Source organism: Peromyscus maniculatus, chromosome 6 (genome assembly GCF_049852395.1).
Source record: "Peromyscus maniculatus bairdii isolate BWxNUB_F1_BW_parent chromosome 6, HU_Pman_BW_mat_3.1, whole genome shotgun sequence".
Taxonomy (NCBI): domain Eukaryota; kingdom Metazoa; phylum Chordata; class Mammalia; order Rodentia; family Cricetidae; genus Peromyscus; species Peromyscus maniculatus.
In genome coordinates, this window is record NC_134857.1 from 50101974 (window position 1) to 50128688 (window position 26715).

The 26715-nt window shown below is 40.7% G+C and overlaps 1 protein-coding gene across 6 annotated transcripts in view; it reads right to left on the minus strand.

The window, feature by feature from the left end:
• Window positions 1-23101: 23101 nt before the first annotated feature.
• Window positions 23102-26715, minus strand: part of Ift80 (intraflagellar transport 80) — a 108936-nt gene continuing 105322 nt past the window's right edge. For all 6 annotated transcript variants that reach the window (XM_076574225.1, XM_076574226.1, XM_042279140.2 and 3 more), the window contains one exon: window positions 23102-24755. In XM_076574225.1, coding sequence (XP_076430340.1) covers window positions 24645-24755 — 111 coding nt within the window. In that variant the 3' untranslated portion in view covers window positions 23102-24644. The remainder of the gene's footprint in view (window positions 24756-26715) is intronic.

Here is a 26715-nt window from a genome sequence, read left to right on the forward strand (position 1 = left end):
TGAATATAGTAACACATCTGGAATGCAGAAGTTTACATGCTAGATAAACGTAACGCACGTGTGTGTCATCACTGGCTGTATAAAAGTAATTTGTTACGAGAGTTCAGTATTACAACCAAAGGAAAATGTCTTCTTGAAATAGAACGAGTTTTAAAAAGCCATTAATGGCTACATTCAGCAAATGCAAGGGTTCTCCTACTGTGGAAAATGGCATTGGCAATTATGCCAAAGGGCATGAGGTATACTATATAAGGAAAGGGAGATTCAATTGTAAAGGCCAACGAGAATATGAGGAAATGGCCCCACTTAACAGTTTAAAAGGCAATATGCTAAGTACCTTGGTGTCCTTTTTTGTATACAGTATCTCTCAAGAGGAATTAATAAACAATTCAGAGCTGCAACCGATATGTTATAAGCATGAATATGATGTTCAGATCTATACACTATTCTGAAATGACTTTTCATAAGTTGTAAATAACTTGGACTTCCTGGTAGAGAGAAACAGTGTTGTTGAAATAAGTATTGAATTTCGAGTAGCAAGCCTTAACCATCTCTCCAAAGTGGCTCAAGAATCTCATTAACAGTAGAACAAAAACCATCCTTCCTTTCATGTGTCTAATTACAGAAAAATTGTAGTGTCCCCTTTAAAACATTATAATCTTCAAATGTTAAATAAAGCAGTACGTTGGTTACTCACAAAATCATATAGAACCTGATTTTGTTTGTATACTTTTACTTACAAAATTTATTTTTAATTTTGTCACAAAAATCACTTCATGGGAGGAGGGAGTGACAGTTAATGCTTGTCAGTAATCCAGATAGTATCGGCTTCCCCTGAACGTCTTAGTTAAAAGGGGTTAAATATCTTCATTGTTTTGACATCATCCACTCCTCTGTTCTCTCCTGTGTTATTAACTTGTTCTGTGTTGTCTTTAGAGTTTCTTCAGAGGCACCTCCACATGGTCCTCACTGCAATTCAACAACGCTCCAGTTACAACTTCACTCTGCACGGAACTCTTAACAAACCAGTATTTTTCTAGTGTTTTCTTTGTTTACTCTTTGCATCTGGCTTCTGTAGGCTTGCATTTTGAGCCAGGTAAGCCTTTCCTCTTTATCCATTAAAGGACAATAAACTCTTTTCCCCTTTAATTTTTATGTAGAACTCTCTCTGCCACTCCAGGTAAAGACTGAGATCTTAATGTTTCTGCCTCTCAAGCACAATAGACCCTGACATCTATCTATTGTTCCTCACCTAGATATTTTGGAAAGAATGGTCAACACATCTCTCCATCTTGCTCCAAATATATGCTCTTTGCTATATTGGGGGGAGAATTGACCTTTGCATTTTCTTCTTAACAGGGACCTTATTTTGCTTCCAAACTATATACATGCATATATAAATGTATGTATGTATGTATGTATATTGCCTCTTTGTAGACTGCTGCATCTTTCTGCTCAGTTTTTCTCGCAGTCAGCTTTGTGGTTTCCTTGGTGCATTCTGTTTTATCTAAGTAATGGTAAACCCATCTTGGTTTGCCAATAGTCTATTTGCTGTACTGGATAAAGGATCTCATCCTGCTGCTGTGCACTATGAAGCCTGGAGACCTCAGAAGTAACTTGATTTAGGATGATTGCTGCCTCTTATGTGCTTTGTCTTGTCCTTCAGTAAGCTGTTCACAATATCTGTTTTATTGGCTAGACTAGAAGTTACCCGACTGTTTTCTATGCTTCCACATGATCTTATAATTTTCATAAATTCATTAAGATTTTATCTTTTGCCTCTTTGTTGGTCATATTTATTTCATTAAAGGATTAGAACTTTCCAGAAATATTCTTTTGTTCTTCTGTTTCTATGAGTTTTATTTTTATTATCGACCAAAGATGTTACCAGATCAAAATTAATTTTGATTATTTTTCTAGGTCTTGAAAGTGTCATCCCTTGATTTATAGGCTTAATTTTGATGCAAACTCTTTTTTTGGTTTGCTTTCTACTGCTTTGATAAACACCATAACCAAAAGCAGTTTGGGGATAACAGGGTTTATTTGGCTAACAGGTCCTGTCCAGGTCACAGTCAATCACTGAAGAAAGTAGGAGCAGGAACTCAGGAGGAGTGGAGGCAGGAACCGTGGAGGAAAGCTGCTTACTGCTTCCTCCTCATGGCTCACCCAGCTGGCTTTTTTATACAACCCAGGACCACCTGCCCAGGAGAGGTACCACTCACAGTGTGCTGGCTCCTCCCTTAGCAATCATTAATAAAGAAAAGGTCCACTGACTTGCCTACAGGCAAGCTGTCTGATGAGAGTATTTTCTCAATTGAAGTTTCTTCTTCCCAGATGACTGAAGTGTGTGTCAAGTTGATTAAAAAAAACTAGCCAGGACACTCTTAATCAGATTGTCATATTCCTTCACACACATGATCCTTGTTGGACTAGCCGGCTGTCAGACTTCTCCAGTGCCATGGCAAGTTTACCTCTCCCTTCATGCTCCACTCACCAACTTACTTCATAGCTCAATCTTCCAGCCTTTGCTCTTGGAAGCTCCTCATAATATCCTTATCTTTACTTGAATCTTTTCTTTTCTTAGAGGCAACCTAAGACCCTTGCTATCATCTATCAGTCCCATATTTGTGACTGGAACAAAGAGATATTCTCCAACTTGCCTTTTTTTTTTTAATTAATCTCCTAATTCTTTACTCTCATCTCTGTACACTGCATGAATAGACAGATGTTTACAATTCTGAAACTCATGTTCAGGGCTGATCTTGTCTAATGACTAACACTGTCTTGCAGGTTCCTTACTATTTGTCTACCGTTTCAGAGACATTAGCTTTGGATTCTCTGGATTTTCTTCTTCTTATCCTTGTCTTCCTCCTCTTCCTTCTTCTTTGGTTTTTCAAGGCAGAGTTTCTCTGTGTAGCCCTACCTGTCTGGAACTCTCTTTGTAGATCAGGCTGGCCTCTAACTCACAGAGATCTGCCTGCCTCTGTCTCCTGAGTGCTGGGATCAAAGATGTGCACCACCACTGGATGGTTTGGGATTCTTATTCACAAAGACCACAAGAGTCTTCTTGATTGGGATCCTAGTCCATCCCCATTTTTCTTTGCTGTATGGAATGTGTTCCACATCTAATGTATTTGACTTGAAAACATCATTTTTCCTTGAGTTCTATCCTACATGTCTCTGTCCCAGAAAGTCTTCAGCTGAACCTTTCTTTTTTTTTTCTTTTTTTTTTTTTTTTTTTTGGTTTTTCGAGACAGGGTTTCTCTGTGTAGCTTTGCGCCTTTCCTGGAACTCACTTGGTAGCCCAGGCTGGCCTCGAACTCACAGAGATCTGCCTGGCTCTGCCTCCCGAGTACTGGGATTAAAGGCGTGCGCCACCACCGCCCGGCCAGCTGAACCTTTCTTTATTGCTTGACAGTTTCAATAAAATAACTCCCACTTGGTTCAAGGTTTTCTTTCATTTAAAAATGTTGTAGATGGCCAATGTTTTAGATGGTCAATGTTGTAGACAGTCAATGTTATAGATGGTCAGTGTTTTAGATGGTCAATGTTGTAGATAGTCAATGTTATAGATGATCAATGTTGTAGATCGTCCAAGACTTAGATGGCTAATGTTATAGTTGGTCAGTGTTTTAGATGGCCAATGGTCAATATTGTTGATGGTCAGTAGTGTAGATGGTCAGAGTTTTAGATGGTCATCCACATGTGCTTTCAACTGGAAACTGATGCAAGCAATTTGCAATGAAAGAATTACAGCAACTCTGTATTACTGGAGTTCTGAGGAAGAGTTCTGCTTTCTGTTATATCTGAATCTGTGGTAAGAGCTTATTCCTATAAACAAGTTCTCTAAATCTGGCCTGTCTATAAGCTTTGTAATGTCTCCAAGATCTCTTGGACTTCCCATAAGAGCTTGAAACATAGTATGTTTTCTGCTGATTGCAATTCCACTTTGGAATTCTCCTCCATTGTCCTTTTCTCTGGGTTTGTCTGTTTGTTTTTGTCTGGTCTCCTTTGGGTTCAATCTTACCCAAAGAAGATTTCCAGAGCCTACAACATTCAATTTTTGGAAGTTCCTTCCCTTAATACTCTAGAAGCAAACAACTAGCAAGTCTCAGGAAGTCCCTGTAACTTACCAGATTCACAAGGCTCCTCCTTCCCCAACATGATATAAATTGTACATACTGCTGGGTAGAGGTAGTTCTCAGACCAGTCAAGCTGCTGACAAGTAGTGCTCCAGGGTTCCAGCTTTCATGAGTAATAACCCATACCAGAGTGGGCTTTTTGGCGGCCATTGAGTCCTCTGTGTCCCATAAGTAATCCCAATAAACAAATTTGTTCATGAAGTTGGACTTTGGTGGTCTTATTTTGTTCTGTTGTTGATTCTGTATCTTGGATGAGTAAATGTTTGATCATGTCTCCCCAGGAACAGTGCTTTACAAATATTCATCAATTTATCTCTTCCTAAGATCACCATTTATTTTTCTTTCACAGCTTTTTTATTCCTTTCTTTTATTCTTTTTGGATTTTTGAAATGGGGTTTCATGTATCCTAGGATGCTGGTCTTAAACTCCATACGTATCAAAAGATGACCTAAACTTCTGATCCTCATGTCTCCACTTTCCAAGTACTGAGATTATAAGTGTGTACCATACAGTCCACAGTGATAAACTTAATAGTATCACTTCTAGCTTGCTCTAATTTAATATTTGGTACCAATTTGTATTTTAGCCTTTCATATTGGGTAATATCTATAACAACTCCCAATTGTTTGTATGATATAGACATGCTTAATGGGTAAAACCTGACAAAATAAAAGATGGGCATGAACATGTCCTTAACTATAATCATGACACATGCTGTGGAGGTGACTTTTCATTTTTATCATGATAAATCAATAACTTGAAGGTAACAATAGCTGTATGCATCATCCTACATAGCTTGTTCCTAGAAACCTGACCAGGGTGACAGGAAATGAATAAAGGACAGAGAGACATAAGTACAGAAAAGCTGAAATTAGGTGGGATGTACATTCCCATAGAGACAGAAGAACAGCAACCCTGGAAACAGCAGTACTTTTATTTTGTCATCTGAATCAAGGAACAGGTTTATTGTACATTAGCCTCTTTTTTTTCACAAGCAAAATAAAGGAGTTACTGTTTGTTATTTAAAGGAACCATTATTTTAAAAAAATCATAGAATGTGTGTGGGAATCTAGAATGACTTCATATTATGTGTAGGATGGAGACATGTCTGAAAGGTGTTTGAAAAATGACGCATGACCCCTTCTCCTGGGCTCCATACTAAGGCTCACAGGCCCAGCAGCCTTATGGGAGGCCAGGCTGGTCCTAGGAACCCCAGGTAAGACACTGTCCATTGTCCACAAAACCTGGTTAAAGCCTGCCCAACAACCCCAGCGCGCGCGCACACACACACACACACACACACACACACACACACATACACACACACACACGAATCCCAAACCCTCTTCCCCCAGCTCCACATCCTAGTCTAAAACTTCAGAAGAAGACTTCTGCTTTACCAGAGGCCAGGCTGGATCTAGGGACCCCAGGTCTACAACTTCAGAAGAATTCAGCTTTACTGGAGCACAGGCCAGATCTAGAGACCCCAGTGCCTTAGCTATCCTGAAGGCCAGTCTGGTCCTAGGGACCCCAAAGGCCAGACCAGATCTAGGGGCCCTAGTCTATGTCCCCTTCCCTGGGCTCCATATCCTGGTCTACAGCTTTAGAAGAGGACTTAGGTCTTACCAGAAGCCAGGCTGGATCTAGGGACCCATAGCCCCCAAAACCCAGAGGGAACAACCTACTGAACCTGAAGGCTCGCTAGTCACCAGAACCCTTGGCCATTCAGGCCAGAAGACCAGAGAAGAAAGAGAAACCAAGGAACAAAGCAGCCACCTAAAACAGACAAATGCAGGAATCAACACCTAGACCTAAAATCATCTCAAATCCAGGTGCCTAAATGCCAGTGTGAGAACACAATCAATAACAGAAAAGGCAATATGGCATCATCAGAGCCCAGCTATCCTACAACAGCAAGACCTGAACAATCCAACACAGCTGAAGCACAAGAAAATAACCTTAAAAATTATTTACCAAGATGATAGAGGTCCTTAAAGAGAATATGAACAAATTTATTAAAGAAATTGAGGAAAAGATAAACAAATAATTGGAAGAAATCAATAAATCCCTAAAAGAAAACCAAGAAAAACAAACAAACAAACAAATAAAGGAAACTATTCAAGACCTGAAAATGGAAATAGAAGCAAAAGAGAAAACACAAATGGAGGGAATCCTGAAAATGGAAAATCTGGGGAAGTGAACGGGGACTGCAACAGAATACAAGAGATGGAAGAGAGAATCTCAGCACTGAAGACATGATAGAGGAAACAGATTCATCAGTCAAAGAAAATGTTTAAATCTAAAAAATTCCTAACACAAAATATCCAGGAAATCTGGAACACTATGAAAAGACCAAATATAAGAATAATAAGAATAGAAGAAGGAGAAGAAACCCAGTTCAAAAATTTAGAGAATATATTTAACAAAATCATAGAAGAAAATTTCCCTAACCTAAATAAGGATATTCCTATAAAAGTACAAGAAGCTTACAGAACACCAAACAGACTGGATCAGAAAAAAAAGAATCCTCTCTACATAATAATCAAAATATTAAAAATATTAAAAATACAGAGCAAAGAAAGAATATTAAAAGCGGCAAGGGACACCTGACTTCTCAATGGAGACCCTAAAATCCAGAAGACTCTAAGAGACCACAGATGTCAGCCAAGACTACTATAACAAGCAAAAATGTCAATCACCATAGGTGGAGAAAATAAGGTATTTCATGACAAATTCAAATTTAAACAATATCTGTCCACAAACCCAGCCTATAGAAGGTACTAGAAGGAAAACCCCAACCCCAGGAAGTTAACTACACCCACAAAAACACAGGCAATAGATAATCTCACACTAGCAAAACCCAAAGAAGGGACACACACACACACACACACACACACACACACACCACCACCACCACCACCACCAACAACAACAACAACAACAACAAAATAACAGAAATTAACAATCATTGGTCATTAATATCCCTCAAATCAATGGACTCAATTTGTCAATAAAAGGGGGCTAGCAGACATGAAAACAGGATCCAGCATTCTGCTGGATACAGGAAACATACCTCAACATCAAAGATAGACATTACCTCAGAGTAAAGGGTTAGAAAAAGATTTTCCAATCAAACATACCTAAGAAGCAAGCTGGTGTAACTATCCCAATATCTAATAAAATAGACTTCCAACCAAAATTAATCAAAAGAGATGGAGAAGCGCATTTCATATTCATCAAAGAAAATCCACCAAGATGATATCTCAATTCTGAATATATATGCCCCAAATATAAGGGCACCCACATTTGTAAAAGAAACATTACTAAAGCTTAAATCACACATAGAACACACACACAATAATAGTGGGAGGCTTGGGGCTGGAGAACATGGTTCAGTGTTTAAAAGCACTAGCTGTTCTTCCAGAGGTCCTGAATTCAATTCCCAGCAACCACATGGTGGCTCAAAAAAAAAAAAAATAGTGGGAGGCTTTAACACCCCACACTCAGCAATGGACAGGTCATCCAGACAGAAACTAAACAGAGAAATAGGTAACTAAAAGACATTATGATTCGAATGGGCCTAACAGATATCTACAGAAAATTTCACCCAAACACAAAAGAGTACACCTTCATCTCCACTCTGCATGGAACCTTCTCCAAAATGCACCTTATACTCAGCCACAAAGCAAGTCTCAACAGATTTTAAAAAATGAAATAAGCCCTTGTATCTTTTCAGACCACCATGGATTGAAGCTGGATTTCAACAACAACAGAAACAACAGAAAGCCTACAAACTCATGGAAACTGAACAAGTCTCTGCTGAGTCACCACTGGGTCAAGGAAGAAATAAAGAAGTTAAAGACTTCCTAGAATTCAATGAAAATGAATACACAATGTCCCCAAACTTATGGGACACAATGAAAGCAGTTTTAGGAGAAAAGTTCATAGCACTGAGTGCCTTCATGAAGAATTTGGAGAGAACTCATACTAGTGATTTAACAGCACACCTGAAAACTCTAAAACAAAAAGAAGCCGTCACACCTAAGAGGAGTAGATGGCAGGAAATAAACTGAGGACTAAAATCAATAAAATAGAAACAAAGAGAACAATACAAAGAATCAAGGAAACAAAGAGTTGGATCTTCAAGAAAATCAACAAAATAGTTAAACCCTTATCCAAACTAACTAAAAGGCAGAGACAAAATATCCAAATCAACAAAATCAGAAACAAAAAGGGGGACATAACAACAGACACTGAGGAAATACAGACTCATTAGGTCATAGTTCAAAAATCTGTACACACATGTGATAATTTAAAAAAATTGAATTTTTTGAAAGTTGACACTGGATTCCTATTTGTGAAATCCAAATACTTACATAGAAATTCCAAAGCTTTAACAGTTATTTTGGGCATTATTTTGATGAAGAAGGATTTATGGGGGGGAGGGAGAATGCTTTAATAAACCCAGTAAGTGGAAGCTCATGTGAGGTGGACTGTGGTCCTCTGGGATGAAAGATGGGCAGCCAAGAGACATAGGGTCGGGACAGGCAAGGAAGAACTTGGAGTTGCAGAGCGATGCATCTGGGAGGTGGATAGTGAAGGTCTGGTGATCCTGGGGTACGAACACAGTGAGGAAAGCTGAGACTGGTCTGAGAGACTGGCCATCAGCTCCAGAGATCAGAGACTGAACCTTGCAGCTTCCCAGCTAGATAGACTCTGAATAAGGACAGGGTTGAAGCAGTGGCCTTGGAAGTAAGTCCTGGGAGAATGGACCTGAGGCTGTAGGAGTGGGGTGAGAGACAGGCTGCCAAGCAGGTCAAGGTCAGGGCAGCCCCCAAGAGCAGATTCAGTATTGAGGGTAATGAACTGGACCAATGGACAGAAGTGAGTCAGAAATAAAGGCTCTTCTATAAACGTTTCTTCTTTTTATCCTGAAGAAGGGACTACAACCTTGAATCTTACCCCCAGGGAAATAAGTATTTATTTTGACTACTTAAGAGTCAAACTTGTGTGGGGCGGTAGTGGCGCACGCCTTTAATCCCAGCACTTGGGAGGCAGAGGCAGGTGGATCTCTGTGAGTTCGAGGCCAGCCTGGGCTACAGAGCGAGTCCCAGGAAAGGCGCAAAGCTACACAGAGAAGCCCTTTCTCGGGAAAAAAAAAAAAAAAAAAAGAGTCAAACTTGTGGGAATATAAATAGTATTCTTTTATAGAGATTTAGAAGATAGACTCATTTACTCTTTATTGATTCATCCACACTTTCTACAGCTTACAAAAGAATAGATACAAGGGTGTTTACAAAAAGCACAATCTAGATAAGATACCCTGAAAAGAGCCTAAAATCTGAGGTGAAGGGAAGCATAGTTGGATGGTGGCCCCATCTTGACTCTGGACTTTGTAGGAGAAAACACAAAGAAAGAAACCCTGTCTGCTAAAGACCTTCCAACCCCCAAAACACCGACTAAATCAGATTAGCATCTGAGGAGAATCACAGGGGACTCGGTGGTGGCGGGGAAGCTTGTGGAGGTCCTCATAAAGAAGACACTGTAGAGACAGGGATCACATGAGCAAACATCTCTACACTGAGCACATCCATGGGGCTTCTCAAAATTAAACCCTCACTGTAGGCCAATGGCGCACCTTGAGCACTGAGCACAGAGAAGCCATTTCTCAGGAGATGCAAATAACACAGTCCTGAAGTTCTAACTCTGGACCCTTCAGCGCAATCAACAAACATATTCTATCATTATCCGGAAAGTGACGTAGTTGACACTAACTTTCAAATTCTTCCCCATAAATAGTATTTCTCTCAACCTTTGTAAAAGTCATATTTTGCTGCTTTTTCAACACTCCCCAGAGAAAATGCAATTTAAAAATTCATCATCTGTTCCATTAAACTTTTGCTTTCTTTTATGTTTTAGAACAGGTCTCACCGTATAGATTAGGCTGACTCCACACTTGTAATGCTCCTGCCTCAGTCTCCCATGTGCTAGAACAGGCATGGGCCACGACACCTAGATACAGTCTAACTTAATGCTCAAAGTGTGGAGGCTCTTGGCTTATGAATTCTGATTCATTGATTTCTTATAGAAGGAAATGTACTTATTTACTTATCTGTCCCCTACAAATAGTTCTGATACAGCTCTGGTCACCATGAAAATATGCTTTAGGTAAATGTTTTAACTGCTTTTGAAGTAATTTGTTTAAATTCTCTCTTCTGGTGATAATATTCCCAAAATGAAGATAAGTTTAGAGACACTTTATACTCACAAGAAAAAGAATGTGTTGAAAATCATTTTCATCAAATTATATTTTTTCTCAATTGAAACAGTATAAAAGTTGTTTTGCTGTAGATTATTATAGTACAAGTGAGTTTCAGGTAATCTAGAACATGTGAGAATATCTGAAACGGTGAATTGTCTCAAATTGTATTGGAGTGTTGATGAAAGAATCAGCCTTAAAAGTCACTACATTTAAAATTGTATGTGAAGGGTACAATGAGCATGTGGCACACAGGGCTGCCATCACTAGGTGACAATACTCCAGCAGAGTGTACCAAGTAGAGGGGACAGAATGGAGACGCAGACAGAATGAAAAATGGCTTCTTTTAGAGGCTGTTAGATTAAACGAATCTCATACATTTTGGAATCTGAAGGCCGTTTACCAGCATACAGAAGCTACCAGAGCTGCACAGGCCACAGCGGAAGGTGTGGGATAGTCTCGTCTAGAGAGCCGAGGTGACATCTTCTCTTTGGTATTGTGTACATGGTGCTAAGCCCTGACCAGCGATTTCCCACAATCTTATCTACAGATCAATAAGGATTATTCAGCAAAGAATATTAATCTGTGTATTTTCTTATTGCATAACATCTTTTTGTGGTATTACATGATGCTTCTATTTTCTTTCATTATTAATAAGGATTTTAAGGGAAATGGACTTAGGGTACAGTATAGCCTTGGATAGGATTTATATAGCATACTTACTTGGCTTTCAGAAAAGCTTAGCTGTCTTTTTGATGTTTGTCACAGTGAGGATCTCTCTCATGCACCTGCACATATCAGGCAGGTGTGCTCCCTACCACTGAGCAATAGCCCTCTCTGAAGGCATGTATGGTCTGTGTGTGCAAAGAGAAGTTTGGAGATATTCTTCAATAGACACTTATATTAATTTTTTTACTATAGTAAATCATATCCTATAATACATGTGCTTTAAAACTTATCATAACGTAGGCTGGAGAGATAGCTCAGTCATAGTGTACCTTCCAGGCAAGTACAAGGACCTGAGTTCTGATCCTCAGGACATATGTAAGAAGCCAGGCCTGGTAGCCTATGCTATAGCCCCAGCCTAGGGATCAGAGACAGACAGAGAGATGAATTCCTCTAGCTCCCTGACCACCCAGCCTCGCTGAATGATTTCCCTCAGGCTCAATGAGAGACTCTGACTGAAACAATCAAGGAGAAGAGTGATCAGGGAAAGACACCAGTGTCAACCTTGGACCTCCACACACAGGCATACATGCACACACCACACATGCATACACACACACACACACACACACACACACACACACACACACACAGAGGCATACATGCACACACCACACAGGCACACATGCACACCACACCACACACACACACACAGAGGCACACATGCATACACCACACACACAGCATGCACATATACAAAATCATGAACAGGAATAAAATTTAAAATATATATTCTATTCCATATACTATATTATTCAAAATACTGCTTTGGAAATGCCACTCTGTAGCAGGGACCAGTGACAGGCATTCTTCACTTGATAGGTTTATAAAATACACTGTTACAAAAAAATTCTATCAAAATGATAAAAGTTTTAGTGTTGAAGCAACTGAGAAGCTTCTATGATAAATGTGGAGTTGTGGGGTGTTTGTTTTTTTACTTTTTTTTTTTTTTTTTTTTTTTTTTGGTTTTTCGAGACAGGGTTTCTCTGTGTAGCTTTGCGCCTTTCCTGGATCTTGCTCTGTAGACCAGGCTGGCCTTGAACTCACAGAGATCCGCCTGGCTCTGCCTCCCAGTGCTGGGATTAAAGGTGTGCGCCACCACCACCTGGCTGTTTTTTGAGATAGTATCTCATTCTTTGGCCCTGACTGACCTGAAATTCTCTGTGTAAACTCTTCTGCCCCTACCTGCCGAGTGCTGAAGTTATAGGTATGTGCCACCATATTTGGCTTAAACATTCTTTTTTTATGTAAGACAGAATCCCCTATAAACACAATGTTCAAAATGACAGAGAACATGACTTTCTCATACAGCACAGAATATATCTGGTCGTTGTGAATGTCCTGAGTGACAGAAATGACTTTGGTGTGCAAACGAGGCACTCAAGAGAACGAGACAGCGTCAAGATGGGGCTGGCCACGTGAAATACCATCCTGTGATTAGTGGGCTAGAGCTTTCGGTCTCCTGGACTCCAGGGGGCAAAATGGGTCTGGAGATCGAGTTCATTTATTTGGTCAATGAGTTATTTCATCACGCCTGTGTAATGAAAGCCTGATTAAATAATCAAAACAGACCCAAGGACACTGGAGTGGGTTGGTAAATACACCAATGTGCTGGAAAGATTCCACAAGGAGAGACACAGAAGCTCTAGAAGGATGGGGTCTCACCTGACCCTCACCACATCCACATCCCCACCCCACCCCCACCCTGAACTTGGCAGGTGCATTTCTCTCTTTTGGTAATTCTTAAATAGAACCTTGCATGCTAAAACTCAAATTATAGCTAGTGTTTTGGTGGATTTCATGAAATCACTCTAGCACTCATTAACTTGTGGGTTCTGACACTAATTTGCTGATAGTTCATTTTAAAATTGAATTGTAGAACAGCAGCTGGAGCCAGAAAATCGTGGTTAGGACACATCCGTTCCATGACAAGGCTTGCTTGAGTGGTTCTGATTCACCATAGTTCCAATGCAAAGAGTGTGGTGTAGCACGAATCTTAAAGGGTCTTATTAATAAAATCAAACCTGAGGCCAGTTATTGGGGTGAATGCTGGAAGATCAGAGAAGCAGAACAAGCCACAGCTACCTCACCTCACCAGTTCCTCAGCTGATCCTGTTTCCTCAGACTGGAAGCTTCTGAGTCCCTATCCAAATGAATCTCAGCTGAACTGCTTCTCCAAAGCCTGAATGCTTAACCAGCCAAATGCTGCTAGTTTCTGGTCTTCACCCCTTATATATCTTTCTGTTTTTGCCATCACTCCCTGGGATTAAAAATTTGTTTTACAAAAAAGAAAGGCTGAATTCGGACAGCAGGAAGAGCCTTTGTTTCTGGATGATTATCATGGTAGTCTGTAGTGGGTAGCTGTTCCAGCTTTGACCTGGCAGTACTACCCCTAGTGAGGCTTCTGGTAACTACCATGCCTACCTATGACCTCCCCTGGGGTGGGGCTGAGACAGGAGCCCTTAAGACCTGAGATCCGGACATGCTGGGCCTCTTGGTTCCTCATGATCCTGGATGCTGGATGGAAGGCCAAGTCAGAGTTCTCCAGAGAACCCTGCTGGACTGCACCTCACTTCTCCAAGATCCTGTAACCAACCCCTTTACTGGCTGTAAGTTACCTCAAAATAAACCTCCTTTTTGACTATGTGGAGTTGCCTTGTTAAATCCCCACATTAGTAGTCCACTTTCTGTTGCTAATCACCAGCCTAGCCTGGTTTACTCACCCCCCAGTCTTGGATCTCCAGGGCTCTTGGCTGGCAATGGCCCTCCTGTTGTGTGAAGCCCAAAACATATAGGACATCACACAGCATGAGATAGGGAGTGTGCATGTACATGTTTGTCTCCTAGTCTTTGCCCCCTTCTTATAAGGAACCCCCACCACCAAGATGCCATGTTAGGGATTTCATCTAACCCTACCTCCCAGCCCCCCTGTAAATCCCAGCTAGGTTGTTTTCACCCTCTATATACATAGCAATGGAGGTTAATTTTCAATACATGAAGCCTCCAGGGACCTTCAAACCATAGCACATAGTCACTGTCTATACCGAACAGTAGGGATTAAATTTCTACATATGAAACCACAGAAGGAAAGTAGTGGTCCTACCTGCATACCACCATGTCCCACCTTGATGATAATGGATGGGATGGAACCTCGGAACTGTGCTACAACCACTGATAAAGGTAAACTGTAATTTTATCAGTGGAATTGAGATCTGGTGGCAGATTCAGCATTAGAGAAGGTAGCTCATTTGGATATATAAGGAGGTGTAAAATAAGAAACACATATGTGTGTATGATCACGTACTGCTATTATATATAATAGTTCAAATGAGAGTAAAAGAGAACACTAGGAAACACCTTGACCCTAAACCAAGGTCAGACTTTGGTAAGTCTGAGACATGATCACTTACCATATCAAGAGACCTTGTCCTGGCACAGCAAAAGGACTGCTAAGGCCTCTGCTCACCAAGATGTTCCACAAAATGCAAAACCAAGAAACCAGTGAAATCAGCAGGTATTAAATGAAGACGTAGTCTCATTTTGTGGCTACATGGCATCAGCTCGCAATGGAATCTCTATAGCTTTGCTTTGGCTTTAGTTTATTGAGACAAACTCATTATGTGGCTGGAGTTGTTCTGGACATTGCTATGTAGCCCATGCTAGCCTTGAAATCCTCCTGCTCCCACAGGCCCAGCTAAGAATCCTTATGTTAAATGGACTGTGAAGGCTTCTATATGTCTTTGGTTTCAAATTCAGTTATACTAATCATCTGTCTTAGATGAGTTTCTATTGCTGTAAAGAGACACCATGGCCACAGCAATTCCTATAAAGGAAAATATTTAATTGGAGTGGCAGCTTACAGTTCAAAGGTTCAGTTCATTATCATCATGGTGGGACATAGCAGTTTACAGGCTGACATGGTGCTGGAGAAGGAGCTGAGAGGTCTACATCTTGCAGGCAACAGGAAGTGAATTGTTTCACTGGGCATGGCTTGAGCATATATGAGACCTCAAAGCCTGCTTTCACAGTGACACACTGCCTCTGGTAAGACCATACCTACTCCAACAAGGCCACAACCCCCATTAGTGCTACTTACTCCCTTTGGGGGCCGTTTTCTTTCAAACCACCACAATAGCCTTAAAGAAGGTATCCATGTCCACAGAGTTCACTATGGCACAATCACAGATTCACACACAATCCATTCACACAGCAGGGGGAATGACCATCCTGGTGGACTGATTAAAAGCTGGTGAAAAGTGCGAAGTGCCCTTGATGAAGATGCTTTCCAGTTCTCCATATAAATGCTAAACAGAACCCTCAATGAAGCTGGTATGTGTTGACAACTGGACTCAGTTTTATGGTGATCATATCCACCAAATATGTCTGTCACCCAGGTCATAGGAAATGCTGTTTAGGGGCCTCATTTGCATGGCATCCCACCAAACCTTACTGCTACAGAAGCCATCAACAGCTTGAGAAACCTCATCAGATCTACTGTCTTAGCTTTCTCATGTGGGCCCTTGCAAGCCTAAGAACATGATGGTAATTAACAAGAAAATGAGACGAGGTAGATAGGAGAATCAAGGAACTCATCCCACAGATAGAAGTCTAGAACACGGATCCTCCAAGCAGACGGCCCTACAAAGAGCTGACAAGTTAACTGATATCAATAGATCTGGAAAGTGGAGGGTGGTGGAGGGCTACAAATGGGTCCTGACAGGAACTGACAATCTGAATTGGCTTTGTTTATCCAGGAATCTATGAAAATGTTGAGAAAAAGAACCAGAAGAGAAGATGCCACACCGATTCAACCATGAGTCACTTTACTTTAAACCAAGGGATACCTACAGCCAGGCACTACGCTGAGATGTTTGACAGAGAATGTAGCTGCAATTGAAACAATTACTAATTGTATAAATCAAGGAAGATACCGGTGAAGGGTGAGCCTTCCGGCCTTCTCCATGAGTGTCTGCATTAGACATAGCCCTGTTTTCCTGCTGGCCCTGGGGAGGTGGGAGGAGAGGAAATGGGGAAGGATGCTGCTGTGACTATACAATTCTTTAGCAGGAAGGATGCTGCTCTGATTACACTTTCATTGTCTTTCCCGCTTTTCTTTATTTTTCTTCTATCCTAGTTAGCTTGAACTGTCAACTTGACACAACCTAGAGTCATCTGAGCAGAGAACTTCAAACGAAGAATTGCTTTGATCAGATTGTAGGCATCTCTGTGGGGGACTGTCTTGTTAAGTGATGTAGGAAGGCCCAACCTGCTGTGGGTGAGACCATCCCCAGGCAGGTGGTTCTGAATTGTATAGGCCAACTAGCAAGCAGTATCCTCCATGGTTCCTTTGTACTTCATTAGTTGTGATGTGAGTTTCTTGGTAAAGAGTAGTGCTGTGTAGACTAGCAATCAGGTCTGTCTTGAGTTCCTACATTATTTCCCTCAGTGGTAGACTATGACCCATGATTGTGTCTTAGGGTTTCTATTGATGTGAAGAGACATCATGACTATGGCAACTCTTACAAAGGAAAAGCATTTAACTGTGGGCAGGAGGTTACAATTTCAGAGATTTAGTCCATTATCTTCATAAGCAGGACATGGCAGCATGCAGGCAGACATGGCGCTGGAGAAGGAGCTGAGAGTTCTCCATCTTGACCTGCAGGTAACAGGAAACAACTGTGTGCCACACTGAACTTAGCTTGAGTATAGGAGACCTTAAAGCCCACACTCCACAGTGACACACTTCCTCCAACAAGGCCACACCTACTTAAACAAAGCCACACCTCCTAACAGTGCCACTCCCTTTGGGGACCATTTTCTTTCAAACCACCACAGACTGTAAGACAAATAAACCCTTTATCCCTCAAAGCTGCTTTTAGTCAGGGGGTTTTATGATCACAGCAACAGAAATGAAAGTAGAACACTACCAGACGCAGTGGTCAGGACCAGTACTGCAGCCCCAAGTATGGGAAGCAGCACTGCTTCCTAAGAAATGAAGCCTTTAAACCTTTGCATCTAAATCCCTTAGTATCTGATGAGTGTGTGTATGTGTCTTAGTCTGCTCTCTGCTGCTATAACAAAATACTTCAGAATGGGTGAATTACAAAGCAATTTCTTTCTCATGACTTTGGAGGATGAGGAGCCCACTATCAAGGTGCTGGGATCTGGTGAGGTCCTTCTCTTTGCATCCTAACTGGGTGGAGGGCATGACACAGCAAGAAAACAAGCAGAGTGGGTGGGAGCAAGGGAACACACGTCTGTGTTGTGAGAGAAAACTTTTCTAACAACTCCACTGTCTTGTTAAGACACCAGTGTATTTGTGAGGGTGGGGGTCCTCATGTCCTATACACTTCTTAAAGGTCCTAGCTCCTAATACCTTCACTGTGGCAATTACATTTCAACACGAGATTTGAAGAGAACATTCAAGCCATGGCACTCCATAGGTTAACCAGCACTGTGTTGTTTATTGCTAGAAATAGCTCTATAATTCTATATTTAATGTAATCTTACACTGTATGGAGTGGACAGAGGGAGAATTACTTGCAAGACCAGTATCATTGCTTATAATCTAGATCAGCAACAATGGTCAATGTCCTTTCCAGAGATGGGAAAATGGATGATACAGAGAAGCAGGACTGGTACCTAAGGATACAGAAATGAATCAGTAGATTAAATAGAGAATGCCAGGATTTTATTAATGCTTAAAAGGAAGTTTAAAGGAGAACATGATAGTGTCATTTCAGTTATACCTGATGACTGAAGGGGTGACACCATGTGTTGCTGAGACCTCTCCTGATTTTGGAAGCTTACAAGATCTAGCTGATGCTTGTAAACCTGAGGGAACCTATCTGAGAGGTATGTTGGTCATTAAAATGATGAAGGTCTATACTAAGAGATTAGATGGGGCTTGGGTAATACACCAGTATCTTCTTTAGTTACATTTATCATATACAATTGGTGATTCACACTGGCCTAGTTGGCTAAGAGTCGAATTCAGTGCTATCAACTTTACTGAGAAATTACAAATGTTGCTTTTGCTATGCTCAGCAGGGTTTGAATTTTTTTTTTTAATTACAAAAGATACAGCATCAAAGACAAGGGGTGATCTATAATAGAGTCTACCTGGGCTTTGGGGGATGAAGAAGGGGGGTAACTGGCACAGAACTTCCAAAGTCCCAGAACTCTCCTGTTTGATAGGGTGTCTGTTATAATAAATGGGGTGATTTTTGGGAAAGGAACCTAGACAGCGCACGGTTGCCAGAAGAACCAACCATAGGGAAGAAGTAGGTGGGGCCTGGAGATGAAGTTCAACTGCATGGCTGTCCTGGCTAGTTTGTATTGTCAACTTGACGTGAGTTACAGCTATTTGGAAAGAGGGACTCTCAACTGAGACGATGCCTCCATGAGATTTGCCTGTTGGTAAGCCTGTAGTGTGTTTTCTCAATCAGTGATTGGTGTGGGAGGGAGGGTCCAGGCCCCTGTGGGTGGTACAACCCCTGGAGAGGAATTAGTTCCGGGGTGCTATAAAAAAGCAAACTGATCAAGTCATGAGGAGCAAGCCAGTAAGCAGCACTCCATGGCCTCTGCATCAGCTCCTGCCTCCAGGTCCCTGCCATGTTTGAGTTCCTGACCAGACTTCCTTCAATGATGGATTGTGATATGAAATAAAAACTGAAATCAACCCTTTTCTTCCCAAGTTGCCTTTGGTCATGATGTTTTACCACAGAAATAGAAACTCTAAGACAAAAGCCGATGTTTTAATTGATTATGCATATATATAAAATCAAACTTTGATTTAAAAAACAAAACAGAAAACCCCAATGTTGTTGGCTGTTTTTCACTCTTACTCTTTTGGCTCTTTGTTCTTTTGGGGGACCCATAAATAAATCACACATGGAGGTTTATTATTACTTTAAATGGCCTTAGCTTGGCTTGTTTCTAACCAGCTTTTCTTAAATTATCTTGTCTACCTTTTCTTTCTGGACTTTTTCCTTTTCTTCTGTATATCTTATTTTCATTCTTACTTGTGGCTGGCTTTGTGGCTAGGTGGCTGGCCCATAGCATCACCCTCTCCTTGTTCTCTTGCTCTTTCTTCTTTTCCACCCAGATTTCTCCTTCTATTTATTCTCTCTGCATGCCAGCCCTGCCTATCCTTTCTCCTGCCGCGCTATTGGCTGTTCAGCTCTTTATCAGACCATCAGGTGTTTTAGACAGGCAAAGTAACACAGCTTTATAGAATTAAACAAATGCAACATAAAAGAATACAACATATCTTTGCATCACTAAACAAGCGTTCCACAGCATAAGAAATGTAACACTGTAGGGAGCCGCCATTCAAAGATGGCGCTGGCTTCCTGGTAGCCTAGCTGTAAACAACTCCATATTTGGCTATGATGCACGAGTATGGTAATTGGCCTTATGTCCTCAGCCTATCCCGTGGCTCCCCGTGCTAGCATTCTGGCGGGACCCAATCACAGTACGGCACGTTTGCCTGAGTCCTCATATAAGCAGCTGCAGTTTAGTCCTCGGGGCCCCTCACCTCCCGCTCTCCCTTAATCAAGAGGCGCTCCAATAAAGTGTGATCTGAGAAGAATCCTCCCGTGGTGGTCGTTCTTCCTCGCTGGTCGAGGAACGCGCCGCATAACACATCTTAAAATAATATTCTACAGTATTTCCCCCTTTTTGTCTAAATAAAAAATGAAAGGTTTTAACTTTAATATAGTAAAACTATACACAACAAAAAGTTATTAAGAATTACATTTACAATATTCTGTTCATTTATATTTAGCAAATTCAGAGAAAATACTCCACCATCATCCCATCTTACTCCAAATTTTTCTACCTAATTCACTTTCTATCATAACTAAGGAAAACTGCAACTATACCTTTCTAATCTTCAACTCCATCAAAGGCCCCAGAAGGATATAATATTATCTGCGTAAACAGAAAGTGCATTGCAAGCAACTTCCAAAACTCTAGAAATGACAGACACATCTGACTGCCTGGACAGTCACCCAAAGTTCCTCTGCAATGTTGGGGCATCCATCCTCAGCCTACAGGCCCAGAGTATCTGGCAGACTTTTTAATGAAGCAGGAAATTTCAAGAACTGTCTTGCCACCTTGTATTGGCAAAGATCATCAGTTGCTTTCCTCTATGTCCTGCAAAATGTCTGGCAAACTCATCCATGAAGCAGGAACCCTGAAGGACTGTCCCACCTTGTTTTGATAAAGTTCAGCAGTCACTTTCCTGTTGGTCCTGCATGTCCATTTTATACCACATACTGTCAAGCAGTCAAGGCAAAAGCAGTTTCTTCCCCAAATGGCTAATCTTGCCACAATGAAAGCAAACTTCTATGGGGTTTCTTCGATGCCCATCATCCTTATATGAAATAAATTGGTGCTGCCAGGAGCAGATGTGTCTCACTGTCATGAAAAGCCTATGTTAACAAAACATTTTAAATGCCATATTCTATAGGTCTTTGAAGTGTTTGAATGCCATTTAATCTAAAATATACCTATTTAACCTTAAACACATACCTAACGTGACTACAAGTTTAATTATACATTAACTACGAACTTCGTTTCTTATTTATACATTGCACTTTTAAATGAACTGAGTAAGTACAATACCCCAAACAAGAGTAGAAATATATATATATATCTATATATATATATAGATACACAAAATATATATATTTAAATTAACTTTAAATTTGTACCAATATACCAAAATCCATGCTAATGCAAAATATCTGAGATTAATAGTTATCTTTTTATCCTATATTCCTCTAAATTATAACAAACATCATAACCCACCAAAGAACCAAAAGCCTCCCACACCCCTCTTGGGAATGTGGGCATTTTGTTCTCCAAAATGCTTCCTGCTATCTGTGGGTGAAGGTATCTTTAGGGTCCCTGAGAAAATTTGGGATAATGGCCAAGTCCTGGGAAGACCAGCTATAACCTTTGTTGATGTCACCTGTCAAGATTCAGGAGATCTCCCCTGATCAAACCTGATCCATCTCATTCCTGAAGGAATCCACAGCCTCTTGTCTCCTGTGGGAATAAAACTCCAAAGCATTTTTGATTTCCATTTGACAAGTATATATTTTTTTACTTCTTTTTTAAAGTTAAGATAGCCTTAAAGAATCTAAACTGGTTCAATTTTGCAGTCCTGCTCACAAGCCCATGTCTGCCAGCAGTTGTTATTTGCTTATCAGCATTCAAAGAATTCAAAACCACCATAATAACATACAGGATCCAGACTCCCTGTGTATTTCCCATCTTTACATGGCTTTTTTCTTTTTACTGTCTCTTTAAAGACTTTATTTTTAAACTATTTGTTTCTATGACTGTCTATACCCATATTCTTTCTTTCTTAAGCTTACATGCAATGAAAAACACACTGGAACCTGTTCAGAGATTTTTTTTTTCTGTCTGGATCTCTTTTATTGCATATCTCTAATCTTTTTTGATCGTGTGAGCAAACTGTAAGCTGCTAAACTACAGCTAGGTCCTCCAAGAGCAGCTCTATCAGCTGGTTCCACCCACTTCTCAGGTGGTGAAAGCCAAGCCTTAAAGCTCAGAGCCCTGTCAGAGATACACGAGCAGGACCTGCATTCAACCTTCCTAGCTGTAGGAAGCTGGTACCTACACTGCCAGGAGCAGCTTTTTACTTAGCTTGCCCTTCCTATTTAGTGCTGCCAGCTGAATAGCAACATCTCTTAAAGGAGCCTTGTCCTTTTTCTTTTTTCTTTTCTACTTTCTCAGGCCCTACATGGAAATACGGGCCCACATTGGGACCCCAAAATGTTGTTGGTTGTTTTCACTCTTACTCTTTGGCTCTTTGTTCTTTTAGGGGACCCACCACACAGCTCATAAATAAATCATACATGGAAGCTTATTGTTACTTTAAATGCCCAGCCTTAGCTTGGCTTGTTTCTAACCAGCTTTTCTTAACTTAAATTTATCTCCTCTACCTTTTCCCTCTGGGCTTTTTCCTTTTCTTACTTCTATAATCTTACTTCCATTCTTACACATGGCTGGCTGTGTGGCTGTGTGGCTGGCCCCTAGCATCCTCCTCTCCTTGTTCTCTCACTCTTGCTTTTTCTCCCCAGATTTCTCCCTCTATTTATTCTCTCTGCATGCCAGCCACGCCTATCCTTTCTCCTGCCTTGCTATTGGCCATTCAGCTCTTTATTAGACCAATCAGGTGTTTTAGACAGGCATAGTAACACAGCTTCACAGAGTTAAACAAATGCAACATAAAAGAATGCAACACATCTTTGCATCATTAAAAAATGTTCCACGGCATAAACAAATGTAATACATCTTAAAATAATATTCTACAATACCCCAAGACATCAAGACCTGTTGAACACATTTATGAGAGGGGAAGATGGCCAGTCTCCTGACTTCAGTAAGGTCAAGATGTGGGAGTTCTGTTGTGACCTTCCTCTTCCCCAGGCCTTGCTCCATGTGCCTCATCTACATGACTGTTTACATTTCCATTTACCCTCCTAAATAAAACCTAAGTAAAGACTTCCAGCCAGTTCTATAAACAACTCTGTTGAATTATCAAACCTGAAATGGAGGGGTTTTATAGGAATCCCATATGTCTAGCCATATCAGACACAAGTGCAGATAGCCTGGGGACTCCAGAACTCAAGGCAATCCAGCTGTGGTCCATGGCATTTGTGGTGTCTATTGTTAACTCTAGATAGTCAGTGTCAAAAGTGAATTAATTGTGGGGCTGGATAGCTCAGTGGTTAAGAGCACTGACTGCTCTTCCAGAGGTCCTGAGTTCAATTCCCAGCAACCACATGGTGTCTCACAACCACCCGTAACCAGATCTAGTGCCCTCTTCTGGTCTGCAAGGACACATGCAGGCAGAATACTATATACATAATAAATATTTTTTTTTTAAAAAAAAGTGAATTAATTGTAAAATATCAAAGAATACAGACTTACTTCATTATTTTTTACTTTTTTATTGTGGCAAATATACTAAACATAAAATTTAACCTTTTGACCATTTTTTTTTTCTTTTTAAACATTACACTGAAATTCAACAATGTAGAAAACATGTATAACATATAAGTAAATTCCTTACATTTCATGAACTGAACACACACTCTTGTATCCAAATTCTGGACCAAGAATTGAACAGTCCAACATTTCATAAAAGAAAAGGAACATATTGAGAAGGAGCATTTCTATGAAAGAATCCTACATGAGAATTATAACGGAGGGAAAGAGGCGATGTCTCCCAATAAGTGTGCATGAGCTCTGTAACGCACCAGGAACAGGTTCAGGGACACTTGAGAGCGATGTCTGTGTCACTGTTAAAAAGCTTTGGTGGACAGTCATTTGGGATGTACTAGATCAAGGCCAGTCAAACAGGTTTACCCACTGAGGCAAGCTTTGAAAATTCAGATTCTAGGTCTTACGCCTAAACATTCTTAAGTTAGAAGAAGAATGAAGAAAAGGGAGTCTGCCTACTTCCTTTTCAATATGGTAAAAAAATAAAATAACATTCATCACTTTAACCCTTTGCAAGAGGACAGTTGAGGTTCATTAATGTCCACAATGTTATGCAACCATCATTGTTCTCCAATTCTAGAACTCACTCACCCCAAACAGAAACTTTGCACGTGTTACATAATAAGACCTCAATCTTCCCTCCCCCAGGCCCTGTTCCTCTCTTCTCTTTTGTGCCTGGAGGAACTTGCATATCATATCCTAGGTGCCTCGTGTACGCCCAGTCTCCCAGGACTGACTTCTGTGGCATGTTCACTGCACAGAGAGCAAGTTTCCCAAGGCACATCCATGTTACAGCACGTGTCGCAGTTCAGTCCTCTGATGAGAGAATAATCCCACTGCCTGAGAATAGCACATTGCTCTATGGAACGGCCGGTGGATGGACACCTGAGTTGTTCCTAGCTTTTGTTATCTGGACACACCATCAACTTTGGTGTACAAGTATCCGCGTTGTAACATTTCCCAAACCCACCTTCATGTATTTTTGTTTTACAAACTATGGGAGATACTTTACAATTTACAGATCAAATGAAAATTAACAATAACATACACTATAAATAACTCAAGGCTTTATTATAAGCATTAACAGCTATTCATACTAAAGAACCAAGAATAAAGAAATAAAAAAAAAACTGGAATGTTATCAACATTACTCGGGCATAGATAAGCATATAGAAATATTTTCTTAATTGTTAGACTAGAAAAATATAAATGATGGAATTATATCAATTATTTTGTGCTTAATCTTCCTGAATGTACTTTTAGTATTAAGTACATGGAAAGTGCATACAATTATTTAAAGATAATGCCTTTTTCCTTTGACAGTGCTAGGAATTAAACCCAAGGCCTCATGCATGCTAGGCAAGTACTCTACCATTCAGAGACAACACTAGCCTTAAAATTATGCCTTTTTTTAAAGCAAACAAAACATGCATATCTTTGGTTACTCTGAACTAGTTTAGCGGTCAGTGTGGCATTCAGTGCTTTAAGCCCACATTCTTGACATACTGGCTGCTGGACGATCGGTCACGTTCTTTAGTAATTTCCATCTCGATTTTGGCTTTGATTTTCTCCCAGTCTATTTGGAGCTGCAACAGAAGGGAAAAGAGAGTCGTGCTTATACCCTATGTTTCATTTAATCCAAAGTAACCAAGAATAAACAAAACAGAACATATGACTTCCAAAATGGAGAGAGAGGAGTACTAGGGAAGTAGTGCTGACAAGCCACGAGCTACCTTTAAGATCAAGAGAGCAATTACAGAGCACAAGGAAGACTCCTACTGTGATTGAGAAGACCACAATTCTGTGCAGCTCTTTACAAAGCACATGGAAGCAGTCCGCAGAACCTCAGGATCCTGCACAAGAGCTTAGAAACAATGGAAAGAAGCCACTCTCCTCTGCTCTGCTCCCAACAAAAGCAAACTGGGCAGGGCAGCAAGTAGAGTGTGTTTGCATCAGCTCTGCTCTGGCCATCTCATAAGCCGAGTTTCCCAGGAGAAGCCCAGCCGCAAGGAAGACAAGGGAATGTTGTTTCACAAATGGCTCCATTGCAACCACTCTTAAAGTGACAGAGGGATGTGTAGTCACAACTGATGAAAGCCATCAGAGGAAGCAGAGGACAGGCAAGACTGGGAGACACATGAGAGTAAGAAAAGATTTATATGTTTGCTTTTGTTTTTCTATGACAAGGGCAAGCCTACCCTAACCTAGACCTATCCCTTTCTAAGTTTCTTAGACCTGATGCTGGGAAAGGATTCCTCTGACCTTGAGTCCTATGAGCAATTTCTTTAGAAATACTTAATTTCTTTAGGAATATTTGTTTATTTAGGAACCTACCATTAAACAAATTTGGAGATCACTTATTTAGGAATGTGTGTCCTCTGAGGCAAGACATTGGAAAATCCGGGTCCTAGACTAAGCTGAAACTATGAAATAGACCCAAAGCTCTAAGGCTGGGTCAGAAACGAAGAGGCTTATCCCTCCACATAGGGGTAAACAGACCAAAGTAGTGCCTGCCGCCTGAGCAGATTCATCTGAAGAAACGGGGAGATTAGCTTTGTCTTAACAGAACAGCACACCTATTTTGTGGTAGTAGTTGACTGAATCACTTGGTTCTTTTTTATTCCAATAAGCTATGTCTAAATTTCCTATAAGTAATTTGTTGATATTTTGATGACCTTAAAAATAATTGTCCATATATATCTATAATATATAAGATAGACTGGTTAATAATTAATAGAATTTCTTTTAGCCTAGAAGATAACTGTCTGGACTGAGAATCAAATGACAGCCTGCCGAAAAGCAGGGCAGATATTAGATTATTGAAGACTGACTCTCAACCGGGCCACAGCTGAATTTTTAAATGGCAATGCGCACATTTCCATGTCTAACAAAGCAGTTATTAAAAGGGAAGGGAAACTTTGCTGGCTGCCTTGGCCTTCTTGCAGCCTTAACCTGACTTACATTTGTTTCCCTAGTCAGTCAGGACACAGCGACACCCCCCACCTGCTTCAGCAGCAGTCATCTGTCCACTGAACTGATGACATCGGTAGTCACTTGTTGAAAATGAACGCAACGACGGACTGTCTCCCGCAGATGCTGGCTGCTTCATTTCACCTGGCATTGACCCAGTTTTAGGACCATGTTCTACAGACAATTTAGTCCTAAATAAGAAAACTTTTTCTTTTTTTTTTTTTTTGGTTTTTCGAGACAGGGTTTCTCTGTGTAGCTTTGCACCTTTCCTGGAACTCACTTGGCAGCCCAGGCTGGCCTCGAACTCATAGAGATCCACCTGGCACTGCCTCCCGAGTGCTGGGATTAAAGGCGTGCGCCACCACCGCCCAGCCTAGAACACTCTTAACAGTATGTTTTAGATAAAGATGCTGTTCTCTGACAGTTTCAGGGGACTTCTACATCAAAAGCCATACTTTCTACCATAGGGAGAGCCAAACTATTTGGAATTTCTTATTTTGATCCCTAGTCAATTCTTAGTCACATAAAAGCATTTAAAAATCCATATCTAATGGCTCTGTCCAGTAACAGCTTGCC